Source organism: Salmo salar, chromosome 10 (genome assembly GCF_965601325.2).
Source record: "Salmo salar chromosome 10, fSalSal1, whole genome shotgun sequence".
Taxonomy (NCBI): domain Eukaryota; kingdom Metazoa; phylum Chordata; class Actinopteri; order Salmoniformes; family Salmonidae; genus Salmo; species Salmo salar.
Window position 1 is genome coordinate 36,141,107 of NC_138300.1, and position 26,210 is coordinate 36,167,316.

General features: G+C 40.9%; 1 protein-coding gene across 2 annotated transcripts in view; it reads left to right on the top strand.

Moving 5' to 3' along the window:
- LOC106560306 (volume-regulated anion channel subunit LRRC8C) overlaps window positions 1-25,085 on the top strand; it is a 47,519-nt gene extending 22,434 nt beyond the window's left edge. Inside the window, exons 2-7 of one of the 2 annotated variants that reach the window (XM_014123066.3) lie at window positions 9,928-10,070; window positions 16,080-16,463; window positions 16,647-17,245; window positions 17,656-17,977; window positions 22,341-22,703; window positions 22,919-25,085. In XM_014123066.3, the coding sequence (XP_013978541.1) occupies window positions 9,933-10,070; window positions 16,080-16,463; window positions 16,647-17,245; window positions 17,656-17,977; window positions 22,341-22,703; window positions 22,919-23,485 (2,373 nt within the window). In that variant the 5' untranslated portion in view covers window positions 9,928-9,932 and the 3' untranslated portion in view covers window positions 23,486-25,085. The remainder of the gene's footprint in view (window positions 1-9,927; window positions 10,071-16,079; window positions 16,464-16,646; window positions 17,246-17,655; window positions 17,978-22,340; window positions 22,704-22,918) is intronic. The other variant, XM_014123070.3, reaches the window with a different exon arrangement.
- The last annotated feature ends 1,125 nt before the right edge of the window (window positions 25,086-26,210 follow it).

Sequence of the window (26,210 nt, forward strand, 5' to 3'; positions counted from 1 at the left end):
GGGTCTTCCAAATGGACAATGATCACAAGCGTACTTCCAAAGTTGTGGCAAAATGGCTTAATAAGGACAGCAAGGTCAAGGTATTGGAGTGGCCATCACAAAGCCCTGACCTCAATCCTATAGAAAATGTGTGGGCAAAACTGAAAAAGCGTGTGCGAGCAAGGAGGCCTACAAACCTGACTCAGTTACACCATCTGTCAGGAGGAATGGGACAAAATTCACCCAAGTTATTGTGGGAAGCTTGTGGAAGGCTGCCCGACATGTTTGACCCAAGTTAAACAATCTAAAGGCAATGCTACCAAATACTAATTGAGTGTATGTAAACTTCTGACCCGCTGGGAATGTGATGAAAGAAATAAAAGCTGAAATAAATTATTCTCTCTACTATTATTCTGACATTTCACATTCTTAAAATAAATTGGTGATCCTAACTGACCTAAAACAGGGATTTTTACTAGGATTAAATGTCAGGAATTGTGAAAAACTGAGTTTAAATGTATTTGTCTAAGGTGTATGTAAACTTCCGACTTCAACTGTAATTTTACTCTTTCGGAGATCACCACCAGTTGGTGGAGCTCCTTTTTAAATCAGGGATAGTAAATTATGAGTCATTGTAGGCATGAGAGGCATACACTTATAAGGCCTTCATGATGCTACTAGCATAGCTCCATAAACAATGCATTCGGAAAGTATTCAGACCCCTTGACATTTTCCCTATTTTGTTATGGTACAGCCTTATTATAGAATGTATTGAATATATTTTTTCTCATCAATCTACACACTACCCGATAATGACAAAGCGAAAACATTTTTTTTTTAATTTTATTTTTTAGAAATGCTTGCATAAGTATTCACACCCTTTGCTATGAGACTTGAAATTGAGCTCAGGTGCATGCTGTTTCCATTCATCATCCTTGAGATGTTTCTACAACTTGATTGGAGTCCACCTGTGGTAAATAGAATTGATTGGATATGATTTGGAAAGGCACACACCTGTCTATATAAGGTCCCACAGTTGACAGTGCATGGTAGAGCAAAAACCATGCAAAATTGTCCATAGAGCTCCGAGACAGGATTGTGTCGAGGCACAGATCTGGGGAAGGTTTCCAAAATGTTTCTGCAGCATTGAAGGTCCCTGAGAAAACAGTGGCTTCCATCATTCTTAAATGGAATTTGTTTGGAATCGCCAAGACTCTTTCTAGAGCTGGCCGCCTGGCCAAACTGAGCAATCAGGGGAGAAGGGCCTTGGTCAGGGAGGTGACCAAGAACCCGATGGTCACTCTGAGAGAGCTCCAGAGTTCCTCTGTGGAGATGGGAGAATCTTCCAGAAGGACAACCATCTCTGCAGCACTCCACCAATCAGGCCTTCATGGTAGAGTGGCCAGACGGAAGCAACTCCTCAGTAAAAGGCACATGACAGCACGCTTGGAGTTTGCCAAAAGGCACCTAAAGGATTCTCAGACCATGAGAAACAAGATTCCCTGGTCTGATGAAGCCAAGATTGAACTCTTTGGCCTGAATGCCAAGCATCACATCTGGAGAACCTGGCACCATCCCTATGGTGAAGCATGGTGTTGGCAGCATCATGCTGTGGGGATGTTTTTCAGTGGCAGGGACTGGGTACTCCAGAGCACTCAGGACCTCAGACTGGGGGCGAAGGTTCACCTTCGAACAGGACAACAACCCTAAGCACACAGCCAAGACAACGCAGGAGTGGCTTCCGGACGTCTCTGAATGTTCTTGCCTAGCCAGAGCCCGGACTTGAAACCGATTGAACATCTGGACACCTGAAAATAGCTGGAGTATCTGCAGAGAAGAATGGGAGAAACTCGCCAAATACAGGTGTGCCAAGCTTGTAGCGTCATACCCAAGGAGATTCAAGGCTGTAATCGCTGCCAAAGGTGCTTCAACAAAGTACTGAGTAAAGGGTCTGAATACTGTTTATTGAAATGTGCCATCTTTTTAATCACATTCATGTTCTTAGTATCTCATGTGAGCTGCACTGAAATTCAGTGTTCTGCATTTTAAACTTGTAGTGTACCTGCGTATAAGGCCCTTAGTTGACTTTAAAATGCTGTATTCTATACCCATTTGAAGAGAAACAAGTTATTGTGTTTGTTAAGATTACAGATTCTCTGAGGGGACCCCATTTAAATTTCAGGGGACACCACATGGGTCCCCGGACCCAAGTTTGGGTACCACTGTGACCTCTATTTGCTTGCTTCCTCTCTCTGTGTCTTCTTTGCCTCCTCCTGCTTTGCAGCCTGCCTCAGCATCACCACTGTCTGCCTCACCACTGTCTGTGTCACTACTCTCTGTAAAACCATTTTTTTAAATAGATTTTTATATACTTGAGAATAATATTGAATTGTCTTTATATTTAAATTGTCTTTATATTTCAATAAATGTTAGGTCCCACATGCTGTCCCGAAACATAATGGCACGAAAGTGCATTCTATCAGTGTAAAAGGCCCTTAGTTGACTCTGATAATGTGTTTTTCTTCACATGGGTATAGAATACAACATTTTAGTGTGTTATATAAGATTAAAATTCTCTCCGGGGTCCCTATATATATTTCAGGGGACCCCTCAAGTTAGGAAACCCTGTACTACTAACCTCTCTCTCTCTGCTTGCATCCTCTCTCTGTGTCTTCTTTGCCTCCTGCATTGCAGCCTGCCTCACCACTGTCTGTCTCACTACTCTCTGTAGCTAGGTTTCCATCCAATTGGTGACAGATTTTCATGAGAATATTGTAAAATCTGCATTAAAACAATATGCACATTTTCCCACCGGAGATGTGTTTCCATCAAATTGACTTGCACATAAAAGGCTGTGTGTGATGACGTACTGCACATAAAAATACCGTTTTACGGTTAAATTCCCATGTAACGAATAAAAAATACAAGTTAAATAGGTTTCCATTGCATTTTCAACTCTACTGATGGTTTTCGGGAAAAAAATGGTGCTATATAGCGAGTGTGCCCACTCTGGTATTGGCTCGTGTGCTCTAGCCAACAGCGCGGCAGGGCGTAGATAAAGTACTCTATCTGCATGTTGTTAGCTAGAGCGCATGTATAGCCGTAATGAGATTATTATGGAAAAAAGAGTGAGATGGGTATAGAATACAACATTTTAATGTGTTTGATAAGTTAAAAAATTCTCAAAGATGGCACCAGAGAAGAAGGCTGACGTTTTATGCGTTCCTATCCAATTGTGTTTTAGCGTTGTTTGTAACTTATTTTTTTACTTATTTTTGTACATAATGTTGCTGTTACCTATGGCCGAAAAATAACTTCTGGACATCAGAACTGCGAGTACTCACCACAAACTGTCAGAATCCTTTTTTTCCTTTAACGAGTCCGACGAAAATTACTTACTGCTTTCCCAGGAACAGGCTCAGATCCCCGTCGTTTGCGTGAAGAGAAGGCGGAGAAAAAGGGGCCGGAGGGCGGGCTGCATTCTGAGTTTGTAGGTGATCGAATATACCCCCCACTGCCTTCCATTCTACTAGCAAACGTGCAATCTTTGGAAAATAAAATCGATGACCTACGCGGAAGATTAAACTACCAATGGAACATTCAAAACTGTAATATCTTATGCTTCAAGCAGTCATGGCTGAACGACGACATTATCAACATACAGCTGGCTGGTTATACGCTGTATCGGCAGGATAGAACAGCGGCGTCTGGTAAGACAAGGGGCGGAGGACAATGTATTTTTGTAAATAACAGCTGGTGCACGATATCTAAGGAAGCCTCGAGGTTTTGCTCGACTGAGTTAGAGCATCCCATGATAAGCTGTAGACCACACTATCTACCTAGAGAGTTTTCATCTGTATTTTTTCGTAGCTGTCTACATATCATCACAGACTGATGCTGGCACTAAGGCCGCACTCAATGAGCTGTATTCCACCATAAGCAAACAGGAAAATGCTCAACCAGAGGCGTTGTTCCTCGTGGCCTGGGACTTTAATGCAGAGAAACTTAAATCGGTCTTACCGAATGTCTATCAGCATGTTAAATGTGCAACCAGAGGGAAAAAACTCCACACACAGAGATGCATGCAAAGCTCTCCCTCGCCTTCCATTTGGCAAATCTGACCATAATTATATCCTCCTGATTCCTGCTTACAAGCAAAAAATTCAAGCAGGAAGCACCAGTGACTCGATCAATAAAAAAAGTGGTCAGATGAAGCAGATGCTACACTACAGGACTGTTTTGCTAGCACAGACTGGAAGATGTTCCGGGATTCCTCCGATGGCATTGAGGAGTACACCACATCAGTCATTGGCTTCATCAATAAGTACATCGATGACGTCGTCCCCACAGTGACCGTACGCACATACCAGAAGCCGTGGATTACAGGCAACATCCGCACTGAGCTAAAGGCTAGAGCTGCCGCTTTCAAGGAACGGGACTCTAACCCGGAAGCTTATAAGAAATCCTGCTATGCCCTCAGACGAACCATCAGACAGGCAAAGCGTCAATACAGGACTAAGATTGAATTGTACTACACCGGCTCTGATGCTCGTCAGATGTGGCAGGGCTCGCAAACCATTAAATTGCAAAGGGAAGCACAGCCGAGAGCTACCCAGTGACTCAAGCCTACCAGACGAGCTAAACTACTTCTATGCTCGCTTTGAGGAAAATAACACTGAAACATGCATGAGAGCACCAGCTGTTCCGGACAACTGTGTGATCACTCTCCGCAGCCGATGTGAGTAAGGCCTGTAAACAGGTCAACATTCACAAGGCCGCAGGGCCAGATGGATTACCAGGACGTGTACTGCGAGCATGCGCTGACCAACTGGCAAGTGTCTTCACTGACATTTTCAACTTCTCTCTTTCCGAGTCTGTAATACCAACATATTTTAAGCAGACCACCATAGTCCCTGTGCCCACAAACACTAAGGTAACCTGCCTAAATGACTACCGACCTGTAGCACTCACGTCTGTAGCCATGAAGTGCTTTGAAAGGCTGGTCATGGCTCACATCAACGCCATTATCCCAGAAACCCTAGACTCCAATTTGCATATCGCCCTAACAGATCCACAGATGATGCAATATCTATTGCACTCCACACTGCCCTTTCCCACCTGGACAAAAGGAACACCTATGTGAGAATGCGATTCATTGACTACAGCTCAGCATTCAACACCATAGTGCCCTCAAAGCTCATCAATAAGCTAAGGACCCTGGGACTAAACACCTCCCTCTGCAACTGGATCCTGGACTTCCTGACGGGCGGCCCCCAGGTGGTAAGAGTAGGTAACAACACATCCGCCACGCTGATCCTCAACACAGGGGCCCCTGAGGGGTGTATGCTCAGTCCCCTCCTGTACTCCCTGTTCACTCATGACTGCACGGCCAGTCACGTCTCCAACACCATCATTAAGTTTGCCCATGACACAACAGTGGTAGGCCTGATCACCGACAACGATGAGACAGCCTATAGGGAGGAGGTCAGAGACCTGGTCATGTGGTGCCAGGACAACAACCTCTCCCTCAACATGGTCAAGACAAAGGAGATGATTGTGGACTACAGGAAAAAGAGGACCGAGCACGCCCCCATTCTCATTGACAGGGCTGTAGTGGAGCAGGTTGAGAGCTTCAAGTTCCTTGGTGTCCACATCACCAACAAACTAACATGATCCAAGCACACCAAGACAGTCGTGAAGAGGGCACGACAAAACCTATTCCCCCTGATGAGACAAAGTATTTGGCATGGGTCCTCATATGCTCAAAAGGTTCTACAGCTGCATGATCGAGAGCATCTTGACTGATTGCATCACTGCCTGGTATGGCAACTGCTCAGCCTCCGACCGCAAGGCACTACAGAGGGTAGTGCGTACGGCCCAGTACATCACTGGGGCAAAGCTTCCTACCATCCAGGACCTCTGTACCGGCGGTGTCAGAGGAAGGCCTTAAATATTTTCAAAGACTCCAGCCACCCTAGTCACAGACTGTTCTCTCTGTTACCGCACGGCAAGCGGTACCGTAGTGCCAAGTTTAGGTCCAGGAGGCTTCTAAACAGCTTCTACCCCCAAGCCACTCCTGAACATCTAATCACATGGCTACCCAGACTATTTGCATTGCCCCCCCCCCCCCCCCCCCCCTCTGTTCCAGTACCCTCCTGTATATAGTCTCGCTATTGTTATTTTACTGCTGCTCTTTAATTACTTGTTACTTTTATTTCTCTCTGTTTTTAAACTGCATTGTTGGTTAGGGGCTCATAAGCAAGCATTTCACTAAGGTCTACACCTGTTGTATTTGGCGCATTTGACAAATAAAATTTGATTCGATTAAAAAAAAAAAAGTTATATGTCAAATGGCAGCCAAGCATCGATGATCATGTCACCAGAATAAGACCCTCAATGTTTATTTGAAACGAGCATCTAGCTCATCACCTAGCACTTTCACCACCTTGTAAAGTTAATCATAACTTATTTCATCTTTAGCCTTATAAGACGTCTCGTAGTGGGAAGACCACACATGTCATCACGTGACTCCAAGTTTACTTAGATATGATGGTTATTATATCAATATTTGCACATTAAAAGCATTTCCACTGACGTTTCTCGCATAATTAGTTTCACCCACACAAAAAGATACTACCTTGTCTGGCTATTTTGTTTTGTCAACATTTGTAAAGTTTACCAAAATGTACTATTTCTATCAGACATGTCATTACATTTTTTTTTCTGTCATGTACTTTATTCGCATAAAACGATTGGATTGAAACAGAATACATTTGCTTTACTATCCAGGTTATGAGAATTTATTTATCCTATCTTTTGTTAAGATTATAGCTATCTTAATTTCAGTCAACTGCTCCTGCTTAGGTCAGGCTCCTTTTAACGTTAGGCTCTAACTTCATCCTTCTAGCCAGCTAGTTATAGCTAATGTTAGCTAGCTATCTGGCTAACAGTAGCTAGAGCCCTTGAACAAGCTAGCTAGTTAGCTAGCCACTTGACTGAAATATCAACCATTTTTTGTTGTTGAGGGATGTTTGTTGACAAGGCAGGAGTCGATGGACATTTTGCCTGGGCTGAGGTAGTTTGTTTCACGTCTCAGCCTGTGCCGTGGGCAGTTTTCAGTTTGTGAATGAATGCGCTGCTAACAATGCAAATCTGGGGGGTATCAGGCAAACATTTGTATTTGTATTTACTATGGATCCCCATTACTCTTCCTGGGTTCCAGCAAAATTAAGGCAGTTTATACAATTTTAAAAACATTAGAATGCATTCACCGATTTCACAACAGACTGTGTGCCCTCAGGCCCCTACTCTATCACTACCACATATCTACAGTACTAAACCCAAGTGTATGTTTAGTGCGTATCGTGTGTGTGTGTATGCATGTGTCTGTGCCAATGTTTACGTTGCTTCACAGTTCCCGCTGTTCCATAAGGTGGTTTTTATCTGTTTTTTTTAATCAAATTTTACTGCTTTCGTCAGTTACTTGATGTGGAATAGAGTTCCTTGTAGTCATGGCTCTATGTAGTACTGTGTGCCTCCCGTAGTCTGTTCTGGACTTGGGGACTGTGAAGAGATGTCCAAGCAGTAGTTTAGACAGACAGCTCGGTGCATTCAACATGTCAATACCTCTCATAAATAAAAGTAGTAATGAAGTCAATCACCTCCACTTTCAGCCAGGTGTAACGGTCGTCGTATATACTGGACCAAGGCGCAGTGGGTTGAGTGCTCATCTTAACTTTATTAGAAAACGTAACAAACAAAACAATCACATGAACAGTGTTGCAGGCTAACACACAGCAGTACAACAACAACTTCCCACAAAAGGACAGGTGAAAACAGGGCTACTTAAGTATGACTCTCAATCAGCAACAACGATGTACAGCTGTTCCTGATTGAGAGTCATACCAGGCCAACAAAAAAATACACAACATAGAAAAACATAGAAATACAAAACAAGAACATTACCCAAAAACCCCAGAACACATAAATCAAACACCCCTCTTACATAAATACATATCCCATTAAACCCTGAACCACATAAAACAAATACCCCCTGCCACGTCCTGACCAAACTACAATAACCAATAACCCCTTATACTGGTCAGGACGTGACACCAGGAGAGATTGACATGCATATTATTAATATTAATTAGCTCTCTGTGTACATCCAAGGGCCAGCCTTGCTGCCCTGTTCTGAGCCAATTGCAATTTTCCTAAGTCCTTTTTTGTGGCACCTGACCACATGACTGAACAGTAGTCAAGGTGAGACAAACTAGGGCCTGTAGGACCTGCCGTGTTGATAGTGTTGTTAAGAAGGCAGAGCATAGCTTTATTAAAGACAGACTTCTCCCCATCTTAGCTACTACTGCATCAATATGTTTTGACCATGACAGTTTACAATCTAGTGTTACTCCAAGCAGTTTAGTCATCTCAACTTGCTCAATTTCCACATTATTTATTACAAGATTTAGTTGAGGTTTAGGGTTTAGTGAGTGTTTTGTTCCAAATACAATGCTTTTAGTTTTAGAAATATTTAGGGCTAACTTATTCCTTGCCACCCACTCTGAAACTAACTGCAGCTCTTTGAGTGTTGCAGTCATTTCAGTCGCTGTAGTATAACGAGCATAACGGAATCATGATTCCATTCGTTCACAGAGGCAGGCGTAATTAGAACTCAGATCAATAATATTAGCATTCTGACTGTTGATAAACGCTCAGAACACAATAATATGTGGGTAAACGATAATTAACTAAATAAAAAGGTGAGTAAATGCAATTTCACAAATAAAAGGGGCATAAATGGCATTTACTCTTCCATTAAGTCCCTGGCTGCAACTACCAAACACTTGCTCTGTCTAATTTGTAGACATACTGTATCAACTGTATTAAATTGTACCATTTTTCAATTACACAAATGAACACCCATCAAAATAAAGTTATTTCTTCTCTTTCTTGTGATGTACAGTAAGTGTCGAGACTGTGTGTTAAATCTTAGATGAAGCTTTAGCGTTCTTATAGATTCAACTGAAAGCCAATGTATCCCATGAAACCCATTTCAGCCATTACCGGGGTGTTTTTGACAGATCATTACTTTGACATTTCCGAGGTCGTAACGTTAACGGGAAAAAACAACAGTCACAAGCAAAAGTATGAAAGAGTCGCAGGAGTAAAATGAAAGTAATCAATCCAGCGAGATTTAACTGACAACTGGATTTGGCACCCCTAAACACAGGAAAAGACAGATCCTCAGGTGGGCAAGGCATGCATGTTGCTTTTATCATGCCTCAGTTTATTGATACATCACACCAGTTTAATGAGTTTGGTTGTTGTACAGTCAAATCTTTAACGTTATCAAACTAGTCTGGAAGCTGGCCATATTTGTATTGAGTGCGCTGAGAGTCGGGAAGCAAGTACAGGGAGAGAGTGTTTTAAAAAATAAACAAAACACTACACACGAAACTCAAACAACGCACCGACATGAAACAGAGTCAATAACACCTGATAAAAGAACCAAGGGGAGTGACAGATATAGGGAAGATAATCAAGGAGGTGATGGAGTCCAGGTGAGTGTCATGAGGCGCTGGTGCACATGACGATGGTGTCCGGTATGCGGGATAATCAGCAGCCTGATGACCGAGAGGCCGGAGAGGGAGTATACGTGACAATATTCAACATATAGGTCAGAATCCTCAAGGAAAGTGACAAGGGGATTTAAATGGAGGCTTAAAGGCAAAATCCTTAATTTGTTGAAAAAAAAATCTGCCCTGCCACTTAGTTTGCTCCAGCAAAGGGATGAGGATGGAGAAATGTCACCGCACTTAAATTCATAAATGGAGCTATGGTTGTAATAACTGGCATGTAAGGACTAAACATATTTTTAAGCTATACATTGTTTATTTACAAATGCATTGTTTGCAAACAATCCCAATGTCAGCTCTGTGCCAGCAGGAGCCATGATTCCTGTGACAGAGTTCCGGCAGTTCTCAGAGCAGCAGCCACAGTTCCGGGTTCTGAAGCCCTGGTGGGATGTGTTCACAGACTACCTCTCTGTGGTCATGCTAATGATCGGAGTGTTCGGATGCACCCTACAGGTCAGTAGCATCAGACAGCTTCAAAATCGCTTCCATAAAAGTATCTATGAACAAGCAATTGTTTCTATGAGGTGCATACACATTCTAAACATTTTGTAGCATAGCCTATACCCAGAGGGCAGAACTGGTTGAAGTTATGTTATGTTTCAGATTTCTGGTTGTAATTATGTAATTTTAAGTTTTACTCTTGTAGTTCACATAGTCTGTCTTATGTTCTGTGTATAGTATAGTCATGTTTTTATAGCATATATTATGTTTACTTTATCTGCTAGTACCACCTAGATATTTATTTTATTATATTTGTATTTTATTTCACCTTTATTTAACCAGGTAGGCAAGTTGAGAACAAGTTCTCATTTACAATTGCGACCTGGCCAAGATAAAGCAAAGTAGTTCGACAACATACAAAAACACAGAGTTACACATGGAGTAAAACAACATACAATCAATGATACAGTAGACAAAAATAAGACTATATACAATGTGAGCAAATGATGTGAGATAAGGGAGGTAAAGGCAAAAAAGGCCATGGTGGCAAAGTAAATAAAGTGTAGCAAGTAAAACACTGGAATGGTAGATTTATAATTTGAAGAAAGTTCAAAGTTAAAATATAAATAATATGGTGCGAAGGAGCAAAATAATAAATTAAATAAATAAATACAGTAGGGGAAGAGGTAGTAGTTTGGGCTAAATTATAGATGGGCTATGTAGAAAGAAAGAAAGATAGATAGATATAATTAGAGATATATTGAAATGCTTAAATCAAGTCTTTAAAGTGACTTGCTGAATAGCAGATATTAAAATAAATGGTAAATAAAAAGTAATTAGGGTGACAGCTCTAGACCTTTTATTGTGGCCGGTCCTGCAGTGGCAAACAAGCCAATGTTGGGTTCATGTTAATCTCACCCACCAGCTGGCTCTCTCTGGCGAGACATCTGGTTTCAGATCGCCTCAGAACGGGACTTAAATGGCAGTCAATGGCAGGCACGGAGAAAACATCTGCAGGTTTTAATTGGCTGATCTTTCACTCCAGCACCATTTAGCACCTCCCCCTCTTTGTGGATTTCAATGTTCGAGCATAGCAAGTAATGTGCTAAACAAGGAAGTGAGTTCGGGAAATCAGAAAGTTTTCAAATATAAACTATATATGCCCGAACTAAGAATTAATTGGGCACTGCAAAAATAAATTACGTCCCATCAATTCAAGCCTGGGGAGGAGGTTAGGTTCATATAAGCAGCAGTCTGGCTGGAGTTTACCAGCGGAAAGGGAAGACATTTCTGCACTCCACACAAACACACAGAAACACACACAGACTGCCCCGCGCACCAAAAATGCCCCCCCCCACCTGCCCCACCTCCTCTTCATAACCACATGGGGAACACATGGGAAACACACACTGCACCTCGCACCAAAAATGGCACCCCGCCTGCCCCACCCCCTCTTCATAAACAAATGGCATTTGTCCAAAATGGCACCCTATTCCCTATAGTGCACTGGTCAATAAGTAATGCAATAAATACAGAATAGGAGGCCATTTGGGATGTAGTCATGATTCCAGCGGCCCATAACCTGTCACTTCTCTTCACCACTCTGACCAATTGGAGATGGTGGAGCTCGATCTGCTGATTCTGGGGTGCGTCCCAAATTAACCCTATTCCCTAAGTAGTGGCCTACTTTTGACCAGTGCCCATAGGGGCTCCATCTATATATAAACCCCTGTAGATTAGGACAAATCATTTTTAGAGACCACCAAACACCATTGATAGGAACTTTGTTAGGGTAGAAATATCCCCCGTTGTCCCCTTAAGCTGAGGGGAAGGATCTCTACAAAAAGACAGAATGAGTGTTTAGAAAAGGTGCTTTCACTGTTTGTTAATTTTGGGCAATTTCAAAACAAGCCTGGCCTCAGAGCCACATGAAACATACTATATCTATTTCTGGGCACCTCAAAGACATATGATATGCACTAAAGTTTAGTTAGAAAACAACAGTAGGGAGGTTGGTCAGGGAGGATGAAAGGCCTATCAATTGAAAGGTTGCGTGTTCGAGCCACGTCAGGGACAACTAGTATTTAAGCTTCCCCTAACCCTTATTCTAACTTTAACCCAATTCACCTAACCTGCTACGTAAATTATCTTAACCTTTGGTGTTTAGGAGAACTAATGACAATGTAAATTCTCGCCGAAACTCTCCTTTGTTGTTAAGACACAACAAGCAACCTGGTCTCAGAGAAAAATGTATAATACTATACGTTCTCCAAGATGTATGTTATATTAACTCATCCAATTCGTATGTTATTGTATGACTGGTTAAGACGTTTGAGACTATACGTCCTCTAATTTGTATGATATTGTACGATCACTATTCTATTCATAATGTAACCAAACGTAATATTTCATACTAAATGGAGGGAACAGATTCACTTACCACACACATCCTGCGAATTGCCCTGCGACCAGTGGTGGAAAAAGTACCTAATTGTCATACTTGAGTAAAAGTAAAGATTCCTTAATAGAAAATGACTCAAGTAAAAGCGAAAGTCACCCAGTAAAATCTTACTTGAGTAAAAGTAAAAAAGTATTTGGTTTTAAATATAGTTAAGTATCAAAAGTAAATGTAATTGCTGAAATATACTTAAGTATCAAAAGTATAAACTATTTTACATTTCTTATATTAAGCAAACCAGACAAAATGATTTGTAAGTCGCTCTGGATAAGAGCGTCTGCTAAATGATGTAAATGTAAATGTAATGATTTTATTTTTTTATTTTTTATTTACTGTCAGCCAGGGGCACACTCCAAAACTCAGACATAATTTACAAACACAGCATTCATGTTTAGTGAGTCCACCAGATCAGATGCACTAAGTATGACCAGGGAATTAGACTATTTTCCTGTCCTGCCAAGCATTCATAATGTAACGAGTATTTTTGGGTGTCAAGGAAAATGTATGGAGTAGAAAGTACATTATTTTCTTTGGAATGTAGTGGAGAAAAAGTAAAAGTTGACAAAAATATAAATAGTAAAGTAAAGTACAGATACTCAAAAAAATTACTTAAGCAGTACTTTAAAGTATTTTTACTTAAGTACATTACACCACTGCCTGGGACCAGGTTGTCAAAATGCCCCCCATGTGATAACTTCCATTAGTTTATATTGGCGAACTGTAGCCTTCAAATAAGACAGTGTACTAGCTCTAATTAATACATTTCCTGCCTTTATGGGACTGTGTGTCTGAGTTTAGATTAGTGAAGGTTAACATTGGCTCTGCCAAAGGGACATTTTAACAGAGAGAAGCCAATGAATAGCTCTACACACTAGCTACCATATATAGGGAGAGAAGGAGGGAGGGCAGAGAGAGACAGAGCAGGAGAATGAGTGAGAGTAAGCGAGGGGAGAGGGAGAGGGAAAGGGATATAGATATAGAGCGTGAGAGTGAGAGAAAGCGAGCAAGAGGAGAGATTGAGAGAGAGAGAGAGTATATATAGAGAGAAATAATTCTGCTGCTCCTCTTTCCAGAGATTTTACTCAGCAGGTCTGACTGTGTTTCTCCTTTCCTGCCCTGTACTGCTGCAGCACAACCATGAGCCTAATTTCCTCTGTCCCATAAACCACGTCACTGATCTGGATCTATGTAAAACCTTTCGAAGCTGAAGAAGAAAAAAAAGATATTTTGTTTTTCTCACTGTAATTTCATCACCACAATGTGGCTCCATGATTCATCTATGATTTCAATAGAAAAAAATATCTATATGTTTTAAGTGTTATAAAAGATGCAATGGCAGGTCAAAGCATAACAAATAATTTTTTGGGTACAGTATTGCATTGCATTAGATTTAGTGTCTCCCTCTTCAGTCTGCGGTTGGCTAAAGCACTAATTGGTTATTTCCTGTCTGAGTCACATCTCTACCAGTGACGTCAGAGCAGAAAATGAGACATGGCCTGGTTTCCTGATAACAATGGAACTTAGGCTTACGAGTGTTTTAACGATGCATCATTCCTACAACAGCTGAAGATGTAACATGCGTTTCCCAAACACCACGTAGAGAGAACATTCGCTAAATGTGTTGTTAGACCATGTGTCGATACTGATAAGATCAAAAGAAAAGCATCCCTGCTCTCGGATCAGCTTTCTCCATTCAAATTTGACCATAGAGAATTATCATTAGAATTACGCCACAATACTGATGACGGATCAGCTCCTAGAGATATTACCACATATGGCTTAAAATATTGAGGCGGCTTATAATGCTTACCCAATAAGAATGCGCTAAATTACCGATCGGGGACATCCTCGTGCACATGTTACACATGCAATACACTGAGTCATAAATTACAGACAGTAGCCTATTGTCAAAATAGAACTCAATTGATTGAATATACTGTAGAATTTATTTCAATATGATTGAAATATATAGGCCCATGTAATCTATTTATCTTCCTCTATGGGATCGGTGTCCCCTCCACAGGACGGTTGAGCTAACGTAGGCTAATGTGATTATCATGAGGTTGTAAGTAACAAGAACATTTCCCAGGACATAGACATATCTGATATGGGTAGAAAGCTTAAATTCGTGTTAATCTAACTGCACTGTCTAATTTACAGCAGCTATTACAGTGAAAGAATACCATGCAATTGTTTGAGGCGAGTGCATAGTTATGAACTTGAAAATGTATTAATAAACCAATTAGGCACATTTGGGCAGTCTAGATACAACATTTTGAACAGAAATTCAATGGTTCATTGAATCAGTCTAAAACGTTTCACATACACTGCTCCCATCTAGTGGCCAAAATCTAAATTGCGCCTAACCTGGACTAGTACATTATGGCCTTTCTCTTGCATTTCAAAATGATGGGACAAAATAAATATAAAAACACATGTATTATCTTTCACCAGATCTAGTGTGTTATATTCTCCTACATTAATTTCACATTTCCTCAAACTTCAAAGCGTTTCCTTTCAAATGGTATCAAGAATATGTATATCCTTGCTTCAGGTCCTGAGCTACAGGCAGTTAGATTTGGGTACATGTATGTCATTTTAGACGAAAATTTAAAAAAGGGGTCCGATCCTTAATTAATGCAGTCATCTAGGCTTTCATTTGAAGCATATTTGTATCCTTCATTTTGTTATAATTGAAGTAATCAGCATCATTTTCAGACAGATAGGATCAAGATGTTTATGTTTAGCGGAGATCTTCTGTGAATAAAGTGACAAAAAAGCATCTAACAATGCACTTAGCTGTAAATAACAAGTGTTTTCAAGTGCAACTTTAATAACTATGGTTTTGGGAAACAGCTCAGAGGTTTAATTATCCTCCGACAAAAGGTTCAGTGATAATACAAACAACGGGGGGAATATCTGATAATCTGGCCTGGTTTCCCAAAAATTCATCATAATGATGAATTTTTGGGTAACCAGGCCAGATTATCAGATATTCCCCCCGTTGTTTGTATTATCACTGAATCTAACTAACTTAATGTAATAGACTAGTTTCAAGTTCCAAGTTTTGATGTTGCTGTGTTGCTAGCTTGATTCTTCACAGAAAACCGGGAACATTCACAGAACTTTAGCTAAGGTTCCCATTAAGTTTTAGTTAGGGGTTTATCTAACATTAGGATGATAACATCCCAATAACATTCAAGGAATGTTTTTGATAACAAGATGTATTTTTCATTCAGATAAAAAAAAAATGAAGTAACATCTGTAACAACATCTGTAACAAGCACCACAGAACATTCCCCAAACATGCTCATTAGGTTTCGAGGTAATGTAATAACACAATGCACCAGTAATGTTTTAGAACATACTGCTGCATCAAAATGTGAGAGCAACTTTCTGTCGACATCAGTCAAATGTTTTATACAAACATTGTATAATCATCAGCACAACTGGACAGTTTTGTGTTATGAGAACATTTGTCTTGACCTAACGAATGTTCTGGGAACTTTCACAGAAACAATTTTGGTTTGTGGAGTTATTGTTTGTTCTTTGTTTTCTTTCAGGTGAGGCAGGACAAAATAATCTGCCTTCCCCAAAAAATGACCATGTACAACCAAACAATACTCTTACCAAATAAAACTGCTGTGCAGCCAGATGTCCCCGAGATGATGGGCCGGAAAACGAACCTGGACTTCCAGCAGTATAGCTTCATCAACCAGATGTGCTATGAGAAAGCTCTGCACTGGTACGCCAAGTACTTCCCTTACCTAGTCCTCATACACACCCTCATCTTCATGGTGTGTAGCAATTTCTGGTTCAAGTTCCCAGGTTCCAGCTCTAAGATAGAGCATTTCATCTCCATCTTGGGAAAGTGCTTCGACTCCCCCTGGACTACCAGAGCTCTGTCCGAGGTATCTGGAGAGAACCCAGAGGAGAAGGTATTGTTGGTATGTGTTTGTATGTACTGTATTTATGTATGTCTTGTATGTATTTACTGTGTGTGGGTGTGTGAATGCGTAAAATTATGTTTTGTCCAGGACTAGGCTCAATCTATATCCCGGAAAACAGCCCTATATTGTATATATTTGAAATAAAATGCATTAATCCATTCATTCATGAATTAATTCAAGGACACCAAGAAGAGTAGAGCGATCCTCAATGTGTCTATAGAGGGGAACCTGGACAACCTGGAGAAGACCCAGTCCCTCAAATCCGTCCCAGAGAAGATCGTAGTGGACAAGCCCACAGCCAGCGCCCTGGATAAGAAGGAAGGAGAACAGGCCAAAGCTCTATTTGAGAAGGTGAAGAAGTTCCGCCTGCACGTCGAAGAGGGGGACATCCTCTATGTTATGTATGTTCGCCAGACTGTTCTCAAGGTGTTCAAGTTCCTCCTCATCATCGCGTATAACAGTGCTTTAGTCTCTGAGGTGCAGATCACAGTGAAGTGCAGTGTGGACATACAGGACATGACGGGATATAAGCATTTCTCCTGTAATCACACCATGGCCCACCTGTTCTCTAAGTTGTCGTACTGTTACCTGTGCTTCGTGGCTGTGTACGGATTCACCTGCCTCTACACTTCCTACTGGCTCTTCTACCGCTCGCTGAAGGAGTACTCCTTTGAATACGTGCGGCAAGAAACGGGAATCGATGACATCCCAGACGTAAAGAATGACTTTGCCTTCATGCTGCACATGATCGACCAGTATGATCCACTGTATTCCAAGAGGTGTGAAACTTTTTCTTAAATTAGACAATTGTAAATTCTTTCAAGTGATTCAGCTCTTTGTTCTTATTGATAAGTATGTAATGCCTCCAATTGTAAAACAAACCATTCATCTGCCAATGTATGGCTGCCCTCTGCTCCAACCCTTCGAAGGGGTTATTGTGTTACTATTTTTCCTTTAGTTTATTTAGCACATTTTACAAATTTACTTTTTAAATACTCTGCATTGTTGGTTAAGGGCTTGTAAGTAAGCTTTTCATGGTAAGGTCTACACTTGTTTTATTCAGAGCATGTGACAAGTATAATTTTGATTTCAATAAAGCAGAAGACAAGTTTCCATTGCACATCCTTTTACATCGTTTTTTTGGACAATAAAGTAATCTTCTTATTCTCTCTTTCTGTCTCTCTCTCAGGTTCGCAGTGTTCCTGTCTGAGGTCAGCGAGAACAAACTGAAACAGCTGAACCTGAACCATGAATGGACGCCAGAGAAGCTGCGTCAGAGACTGCTGACCAACCACAACGACAGACTGGAGCTGCAGCTGTTCATGCTGTCTGGGCTCCCGGACACCATCTTTGAGGTGACTGAGCTCCAGTCCCTGAAGCTAGAGATCATCAACAATGTAACCATCCCAGCTTCCATCACCCAGCTGGAAAACCTCCAGGAGCTGTCTCTGTATCAGTGTTCCTTAAAGATCCACACCACAGCCACTTCCTTCCTTAAGGAGAAACTCAAGGTATGCCATTCTGGTAGTCTTTTGGTGTGGCATGTTTTTTTTTATGTCTCTTGACTTTGTATTCTGTATTCTGTTTTTGTCTCCTACAGTATGTGGGTCAGCATTCCGGGCTCAAATCACCCAGTTTATAATGTAGTACCGTAATTTCTGGACTATTAAGTGCACCTGAATATAAGCCGCACCCACTGAATATAAAAATATATTATTTTGAACATAAATAAGCCGCACATGTCTATAAGCCGCAGGTGCCTACCGGTACATTGAAACAAATGAACTTTACACAGGCTTTAACGAAACACGGCTTGTAACAAAAATAAATAGGCTTTAACGAAACACGGCTTGTAACAAAAATAAATAGGCTTTAACGAAACACGGCTTGTAACAAAAAATACAAAAATAGCAGTAAGCTTTAGTTGTCTTTTTGCACTGAGTCAATTGCTCACGCTGCTGTTTCCAACGTCTTATCATCGACTCATTAAGACCAAGCTCCCGTGCAGCAGCTCTATTTCCTTTTCCAACAGCCAGATCAATCGCCTTCAACTTGAAAGCTGCATCATATGCATTTCTCCGTGTCTTTGCCATGATGAGGGTGACAAAATGACTACCGTAATCAGAATGATGGGAAGTTTGAGAGCGCTCGATTTAATCTAAACAGTAAACAAAAAAGTTGTTTGACCTTAACCCGTTTGGCAATTTCATTGGTCTAATGAAAGCTTCATGCCGCCCAAAAACTGAGCACGTCACAGAATGTGTTTTAAAAAAAATAAAAAAATTAATTGAAAGCGGGAAAAGTCCATATATTAGCCGCGTCATTGTTTAAGCCGCGAGGTTCAAAGCCTGGGAAAAAAGTTGCGGCTTATAGTCCGGAATTTACGCTATATACTATAGTTATTACTGTAGTGTTTTGCGGACTGTAGTGTTTTTGATGACATTACTGTAGTATTTACTGTAGTGTTTTTGGAGTCAAGTATTGTTATGAACCCAATTACTAGCCTATGGATATTGATGCACTCGCTTTGTCTAGAGGTCCTATGCCTAGTTACAGAGCCTTCAAAAGTTATTCACACCCCTTGTCATTTTCCACATTTTGTTGTGCTACAAAGTGGGATTAAAATGTATTTAATTGTCATATTTTGTCAACGGTCTACACGAAATAAGTGATAGAAGAAAAATTCCAACAATTTGTAAAAAAAAAAGTTAACATTTGCCCATTATTCTTTTCAAAATTCAAACTCTGACAAAATGGTTGCTTATCATTGTTAGTCAACCACTTTCAGGTCTTGCCATTGATTTGTAAGCAGATGTAAGTCAAAACTGTAACTCGGCCACTGATGAACGTTCACTGTCTTCTTAGTAAGCAACTACAGTGTAGATTTGGCCTTGTGTTTTAGGTTATTGTCCTGCGAAAGGTCAATTAATCTCCCAGTGTCTGGTGGAAAGAAGACTGAACCAGGTTTTCCTTTATGATTTTGTCTGTGCTTAGCTCCATTCTGTTTTTTTATCCTGAAATCTCCCCAGTCTTTAACGATTACAAGCATACCCATAACATGATACAGCCACCGCTATGCTTGAAAACATGGAGATTGGTACTCAGTAATGTCTTGCATTGGATATGCCCCAAACATAACACTTTGTATTCAGCACAAAAACTGAATTGCTTTGCCACATTTTTTGCAGTATTACTTTAGTGCCTTGTTGCAAACAGGATGCATGTTTTGGAATATTTGTATTGTGTACAGGCTTACTTCTTTTCACTCTATCAATTCGATTCGTATTGTGGAGTAACTACAATGTTGTTGAACTATTCTCAGTTTTCTCCTATCACAGCCATTAACCTCTCTAGGGGGTGTGGGACGGTAGCGTCCCACCTGGCCAACATCCGGTGAAATTGCAGAGCGCCAAATTCAAATTAAATGACTATAAATATTTCACTTTCATGAAATCACAAGTGTAATACATCAAAATAAAGCTTAACTTGTTGTTAATCCAGCCGCCGTGTCAGATTTCAAAAAGGCTTTACGGTGAAAGCAAACCATGTGATTATCTGAGGACAGCGCTCAGCACACAAAACATTACATACAGTTACCAGCCAAGTAGATTAGTCACGAAAGTCAGAAATAGCATTAAAATTAATCACTTACCTTTGATGATCTTTGTATGGTTGCACTCACAAGACTCCCAGTTACACAATAAATGTTCGTTTTGTTCGATAAAGTCCCTCTTTATATCCAAAAACCTCCATTTTGTTGCTACATTTTGTTCAGTAATCCAATGGCTCAATTGCGGTCACAAGAGGCAGACAAATTCCAAATAATATCCGTAAAGTTTGTAGAAACATGTCAAACAATGTTTATAATCAATCCTCAGGTTGTTTTTTAGCCTAAATAATCTATAATAATTAAACCGGACAATAGCGTCGTCAATATAAAAGAAAAACAAGAAAGGCGCACTCTCAGACGCTCGCAGGAAAGAGCTCTGGGGACATCCCACTATCCACTGACTCAAAGTTGTCATTCTCCCTCATTTTTCAGAATAAAAGCCTGAAACAATGTCTAAAGACTGTTCACAACTAGTGGAAGCCATAGGGAACGGAATCTGGGTCCTATTCCTGTAAATGGTGGATAGGCTTTCATTGGAAAAACAGCCATTTTAAAATAATGGCACTTCCTGGATGGATTTTCCTCAGGTTTTTGCCTGCCATTTCAGTTCTGTTATATTCACAGACATTATTTTAACAGTTTTAGAACTTTGGAGTGTTTTTTTATCCAAATCAACTAATTATATTATTATCCTAGCCTCTGGACCTGAGTAGCAGGCAGTTTTCTTTGGGCACACTTTTTCATCCAGAGGTAAAAATAGTGCCCCCTACCCTAGTGAGGTTAAACTCTGTAACCATTTTAAAGTCACCATTGAGTGGTTTCCTTCCTCTCCGGCAACTCAGTAAGAAGGACACCAATATCTTTGTAGTGACTGGAGGTATTGATACACCTATCTAGCAATAGGTGCCCTTTTTTGCGAGGCATTGGAAAACCTGGCTGGTCTTTGTGGTTGAATCTGTGTTTGAAATTCACTGCTTGACTGAGGGAACTTACAGATAATTGTACGTGTGGGGTACAGAGATGAGGTAGTCATTAAACAAATCATGTTAAACGCTATTATTGCCATGCAACTTATTTTGTGACTTGTTAAGCACATTTTTACTCATGAACTTATTAAGGCTTTCCATAGCAAAGGGGGTATATACTTATTGACTCAAGACATTTCATCTTTTCATTTTTCATTAATTTGTAAAAAGAAAAATATAAAACATAATTCCAGTGACCAAAACATCTTAATTTAATCAAGTTCATATTCAGGCTGTAACACAACAAAATGTGAAAAGTCAAGGGGTGTGAATACTTTCTGAAGGCACTGTACATGGTCTGTAACCTGAAGGAATGTGTGCATCTATGTGAGTAATTAGCGTATGTGCCTCGGTGTTGAATGTACACTACCGTTCAAGAGTTTTGGGTCACTTAGAAATGTTCTTGTTTTTGAAAGAAAATCTTTTTTTTGTCCATTAAAATTACATCATATTGATCAGAAATACAGTGTAGACATTGTTAATGTTGTAAATGACTATTGTAGCTGGAAACTGCAGATTTTTTATGGCATATCTACATAGGCATACAGAGGCCCATTGTCAGCAACCCTCAATCCTGTGTTCCAATGGCACGTTGTGTTAGCTAATCCTAGTTATTCATTTTAAAAGGCTAATTGATCATTAGAAATCCCTTTTGCAATTATGTTAGTACAGTTGAAAACTGTTCTGATTAAAGAAGCAATAAAACTTCTTTAGACTAGTTGAGTATCTGGAGCATCAGCATTTGTGGGTTCGATTGTCCAGAAACAAAGATTTTTCTTCTGAAACTTGTCCGTCTATTCTTGTTCTGAGAAATGAAGGTGCGAGAAATTGCCAAGAAACTGAAGATCTCGTACAACGCTCTGCACTACCATCACAGAACAGCGCAAACTGGGTCTAACCAGAATAGAAAGAGGAGTGGGAGTGCACAACTGAGCAAGAGGACAAGTACATTAGAGTGTCTAGTTTGAGAAACAGATGCCTCACAAGTCCTCAAATGGCAGCTTCATTAAATAGTACCCGCAAAACACCAGTCTCAACGTCAACAGTGAAGAGGCGACTCCGGGTTACTCTTAAAATTCAACATTTGTGTACAATTTCTACTTAAAATATCAAAGGGACTCAAAAGGCATTCATTTTATTGGAACAACACATGTGTATTTTGTCTGCTGTTGTTGTTGACATTTCATTTCCATGCAGGGATTAATGAAGTATCTATATATCTATCTATCTCTATCTAAGGTGCTCAGGGTGAAGTTTGATGACAGCAGGGAGCTACCTCATTGGCTGTACCACCTGCGGAATCTAGAGGAGCTCTACCTCATTGGCTCACTGAGTCCTGACGCTTCGAAGAATGTGGGTCTGGAGTCCCTGAGGGAGCTGAAGCATCTGAAGACCCTCTCGATCAAAAGTAACTTTACAAAGATCCCCCAGTCCATTGTGGACGTGTCCAGCCACCTGCAGAGGCTGTACATCTACAATGACTGCACCAAGCTGGTGATGCTCAACAACCTGAAGAAAATGGTGAACTTGACTGAATTGGAGCTGGTGCACTGTGACCTGGAACGCATCCCACATGCTATCTTTAGCCTCACAAATCTACAGGTATGATATACTATACTATGACTGCCTGATATGATCGTCTACAGTGTCTAAAAACTCTGAGTAGTCGGCCTACAGGTGTGATTTACTGTAACTGCCTGCTATGATTGCATACAGTGTCACACAACTAGGGTTGCCAAAATATATATGTATGGCCAATTGCTATAATATTGTGGAATTACACTTATAATAAAAATGTTTTACTCTTAACTCTACAGGAGTTGGACCTGAAGGAAAACAACCTGCACTCCATTGAGGAGATAGTCAGCTGCCAGCACCTTCGCAAACTGACGTGCCTGAAACTCTGGCACAACAGTATCTGCTACATCCCTGAGCACATCAAGAAGCTGGGCAGCCTGGAGCGCCTCTACTTCAGCCACAACAAGATAGGGATCTTGTCCCCACACCTGTTCTTATGCAACAAGCTTCGTTACCTGGACCTGTCCAACAATGACATCCGGTTCATTCCACCAGAGATCGGCGTCCTACAGAGTCTTCAGTATTTCTCTGTCACGTGCAACAAGATCGAGAACCTCCCAGACGAGCTCTTCTTTTGCAAGAAGCTCAAAACCCTCAAGCTGGGCAAGAATATGCTGTCGTTGCTCTCACCAAAGATCTCATACCTGGTTCTATTGACACATCTGGAACTGAAGGGCAACCATTTTGAGCTCCTGCCTCCAGAGCTGCGGTTCTGTCGGGCGTTGAAGCGTGGCGGCCTAGTAGTGGAGGACGTCCTGTTTGAAACCTTGCCTTCGGATATCAGAGACAAAATGAAGGCTGAGTGAAATGCTTTACAGTATCTATGCAAAGGACCCTGCCATACACTAGCGTCCTGTCCAGGGGGTGTACTTGTACATCAAGCTGCCTTACATAAACAGGAGATTGGCTTCTGCCATATGGGCCATTCTGGCTTGGACAAGCCAATTTACATGTCTGTGCAAAAATAAAATGCCAATTTTGTCTTAATCTGACAATCATAGTCAACCAAAATTGTAGATTTTACTGTATACTTAGCTCATCATGATCAAACTCTAAACACTATACCCTCAGTTCGTAATGGGGAACTGTTATGATATTCATGGGTGTATGTTTTTGAGTATTATGTCTAAGTGTTGCTATATAACAGAAGGAAATATGTTGTAATTTAATGGTTCTTAACAATATAATTAGTCACAGGCATGGTATACTTAGCCCTGGTACCAGCCTATTTGTGCCAGGGGACAACAAATGCCCACTTTCATTGAAGCCACGGAAGTTCATGGCTGACTGCAGTTTTGCAGGCATTGATAGCAGAAAACAGGATCCCCATTATAGTGAATGAAAAAATGTCAATCTTTGTGGTCAATGCGCTATTGCATCTTCACATAAGAATGAATGGTGTCATGTGATGGATGTCTTTGTCCATTCATATATACAGTCATTGATTTGTGCTAACATTCGACTGCTTGTACTCGTAATGTTTTGCATGACATGGAGTGTAGTGGCAATGAGTGGAATGATAGCATAAACAGATATGGGACCAAGCTAAGGTATACTGTCCATCAGATGATATCAATTACTAGATTGCTTGTTCTTGTATTGTCGATACTGTTATTTATTACACTGTAATGTATTGTGCAGTTTGTCTAGCACGCTTCATTCAACATAAACTGGATAGAATGCAGGCTTATAATCAGAAAGATAGAATGCATACTAGAATGAAAATTGTTAAGAATTCTCTAGTCTGTGGGGTAAAAGTGGGGAGAAGCATTCAAGGCAGGTGTCCTCTAGCCATCTCTATGGTCACTTGAGGACAGACGGCATTCATGACAGGTGTGCCCTCTAACCAGCTCTATGGCCAGGTACAAAAACAGGCAGGTTTGAGGGCACCTCCTTTCAATTCCGGCAGAGACGGTAGAGAAGCAAAACATCCCACACCCACATTTTTCCTGATCGAGGCGGGGCCACTCTGGTCTACTTATTGCCCTGACCCCGCGGAAGGGGTGCCCCAGAGACTAGGGAAAGGAGATATCTCACTGGCTTTTTTTTTCTGGTCGGGGAGGGTGGAGCGAGTGGGAAGGGGACAATAAGTAGACCAGCGACAGCTGTTCCCTCTTTCATGTGAGCATGCCAGATATTATAGAGGCAGTGAGCTCACACTGGAAAGCATGCTTAAAGTATTTTTAGCATATTTGAGCATATTAGCGTATGTGCTACTGTGCATCTGCTGGTACAGTGTGAATATCTTTGAATGCATCAATGTTAACTCTTTAGGGACTATTGTGATGAGTCCAAAGACCAACATTGGAGTGAATCTGACTTTTGTCTATGAGAATATTTTTATGATAAGTTTTACATAGTTAATTGTTAGTAGTTCAAAGGATTAAAATGGACAGACACATAAAATCTGATTTCCTGATTTATCAATAAGTCAGACATCTCCAAACCAATCCCTTAGCTTTTCTCAAACTAAGTATTTAAGATATGTACCATGAGGCCCGGGGGTCATGGGAGCTACCTTGCTTGCGACGCCTTTCCGGCGACACAGTGGTGCTCACTCCGACGGCCCCCGGGGAACGCCCCAACCCGGCGCTGCCCCTGCTCTCCCTGGCCCCGGGGCCCAAAGGATTTCCAAGAGGGAGGGAAATCTATCCTGACGGATCTTATGGGTTCTTGAGGCAAATTGTTCAGCATGAGAAATGACACGTAGGTACAAAGTTTTTTATTAAGTCTCTAGGTCAAATGGGGCAGGGGAAATGAGGGTTTAAGTGAGACTACTTATAACAGTGCCACCTACAGGCCAATTGGTGCCATTATTTTTTATCAAGTTCCTCATGGCCTCTAGTTTATGTCTGCCCAGTACCACGTACCTATAGAAGCATTTTAGCCACAGACTGTTATACTAGTTGTCTTTGTTTTATACATTTGCAATTATATAAGGAATCGGTAACTCATTCTCCTTCTAAGAAATAAGGTTGTCCACTTGATTTCAACTTCTGAACAAAGTGGACAGGCTAGAATGCTGTTCAAACAGTTGGAGATGTACAGAAGGGTATGTTAATAATAATTCAACTGTTCTACCTTGCTAGCTAGCAAATAGATCCAAGTTGGCTTGACTTTAATTATAAAGATGAGCCGTCTACTCACTAGCACGTGGGGGCTTGTGCTTGGTAATAGAGCTGGGTGGCAAAAATCTATATCGTGATAAATTGCCTGAATTGATGTGATAACGATAAATATAATGATACGTTTATAACATTAACCTCTACAGGATCGGTGTCGTCCCCCCTCACAGGACGGTTGAGCTAACGTAGACTAATGTGATTAGCATGGGGTTGTAAGAACATTTTCCAGGACATAGACAAATGATATAAGCAGAATGCTTACATTTTTGTTAATCTAACTGCACTGTCCAATTTACAGTAGCTATTACAGTGAAAGAATACCATGCTATTGTTTGAGGAGAGTGCACAGGTATGAACTTGAAAATGTATCAATTAACCAATTAGGCACATTCAGGCAGACTTCATA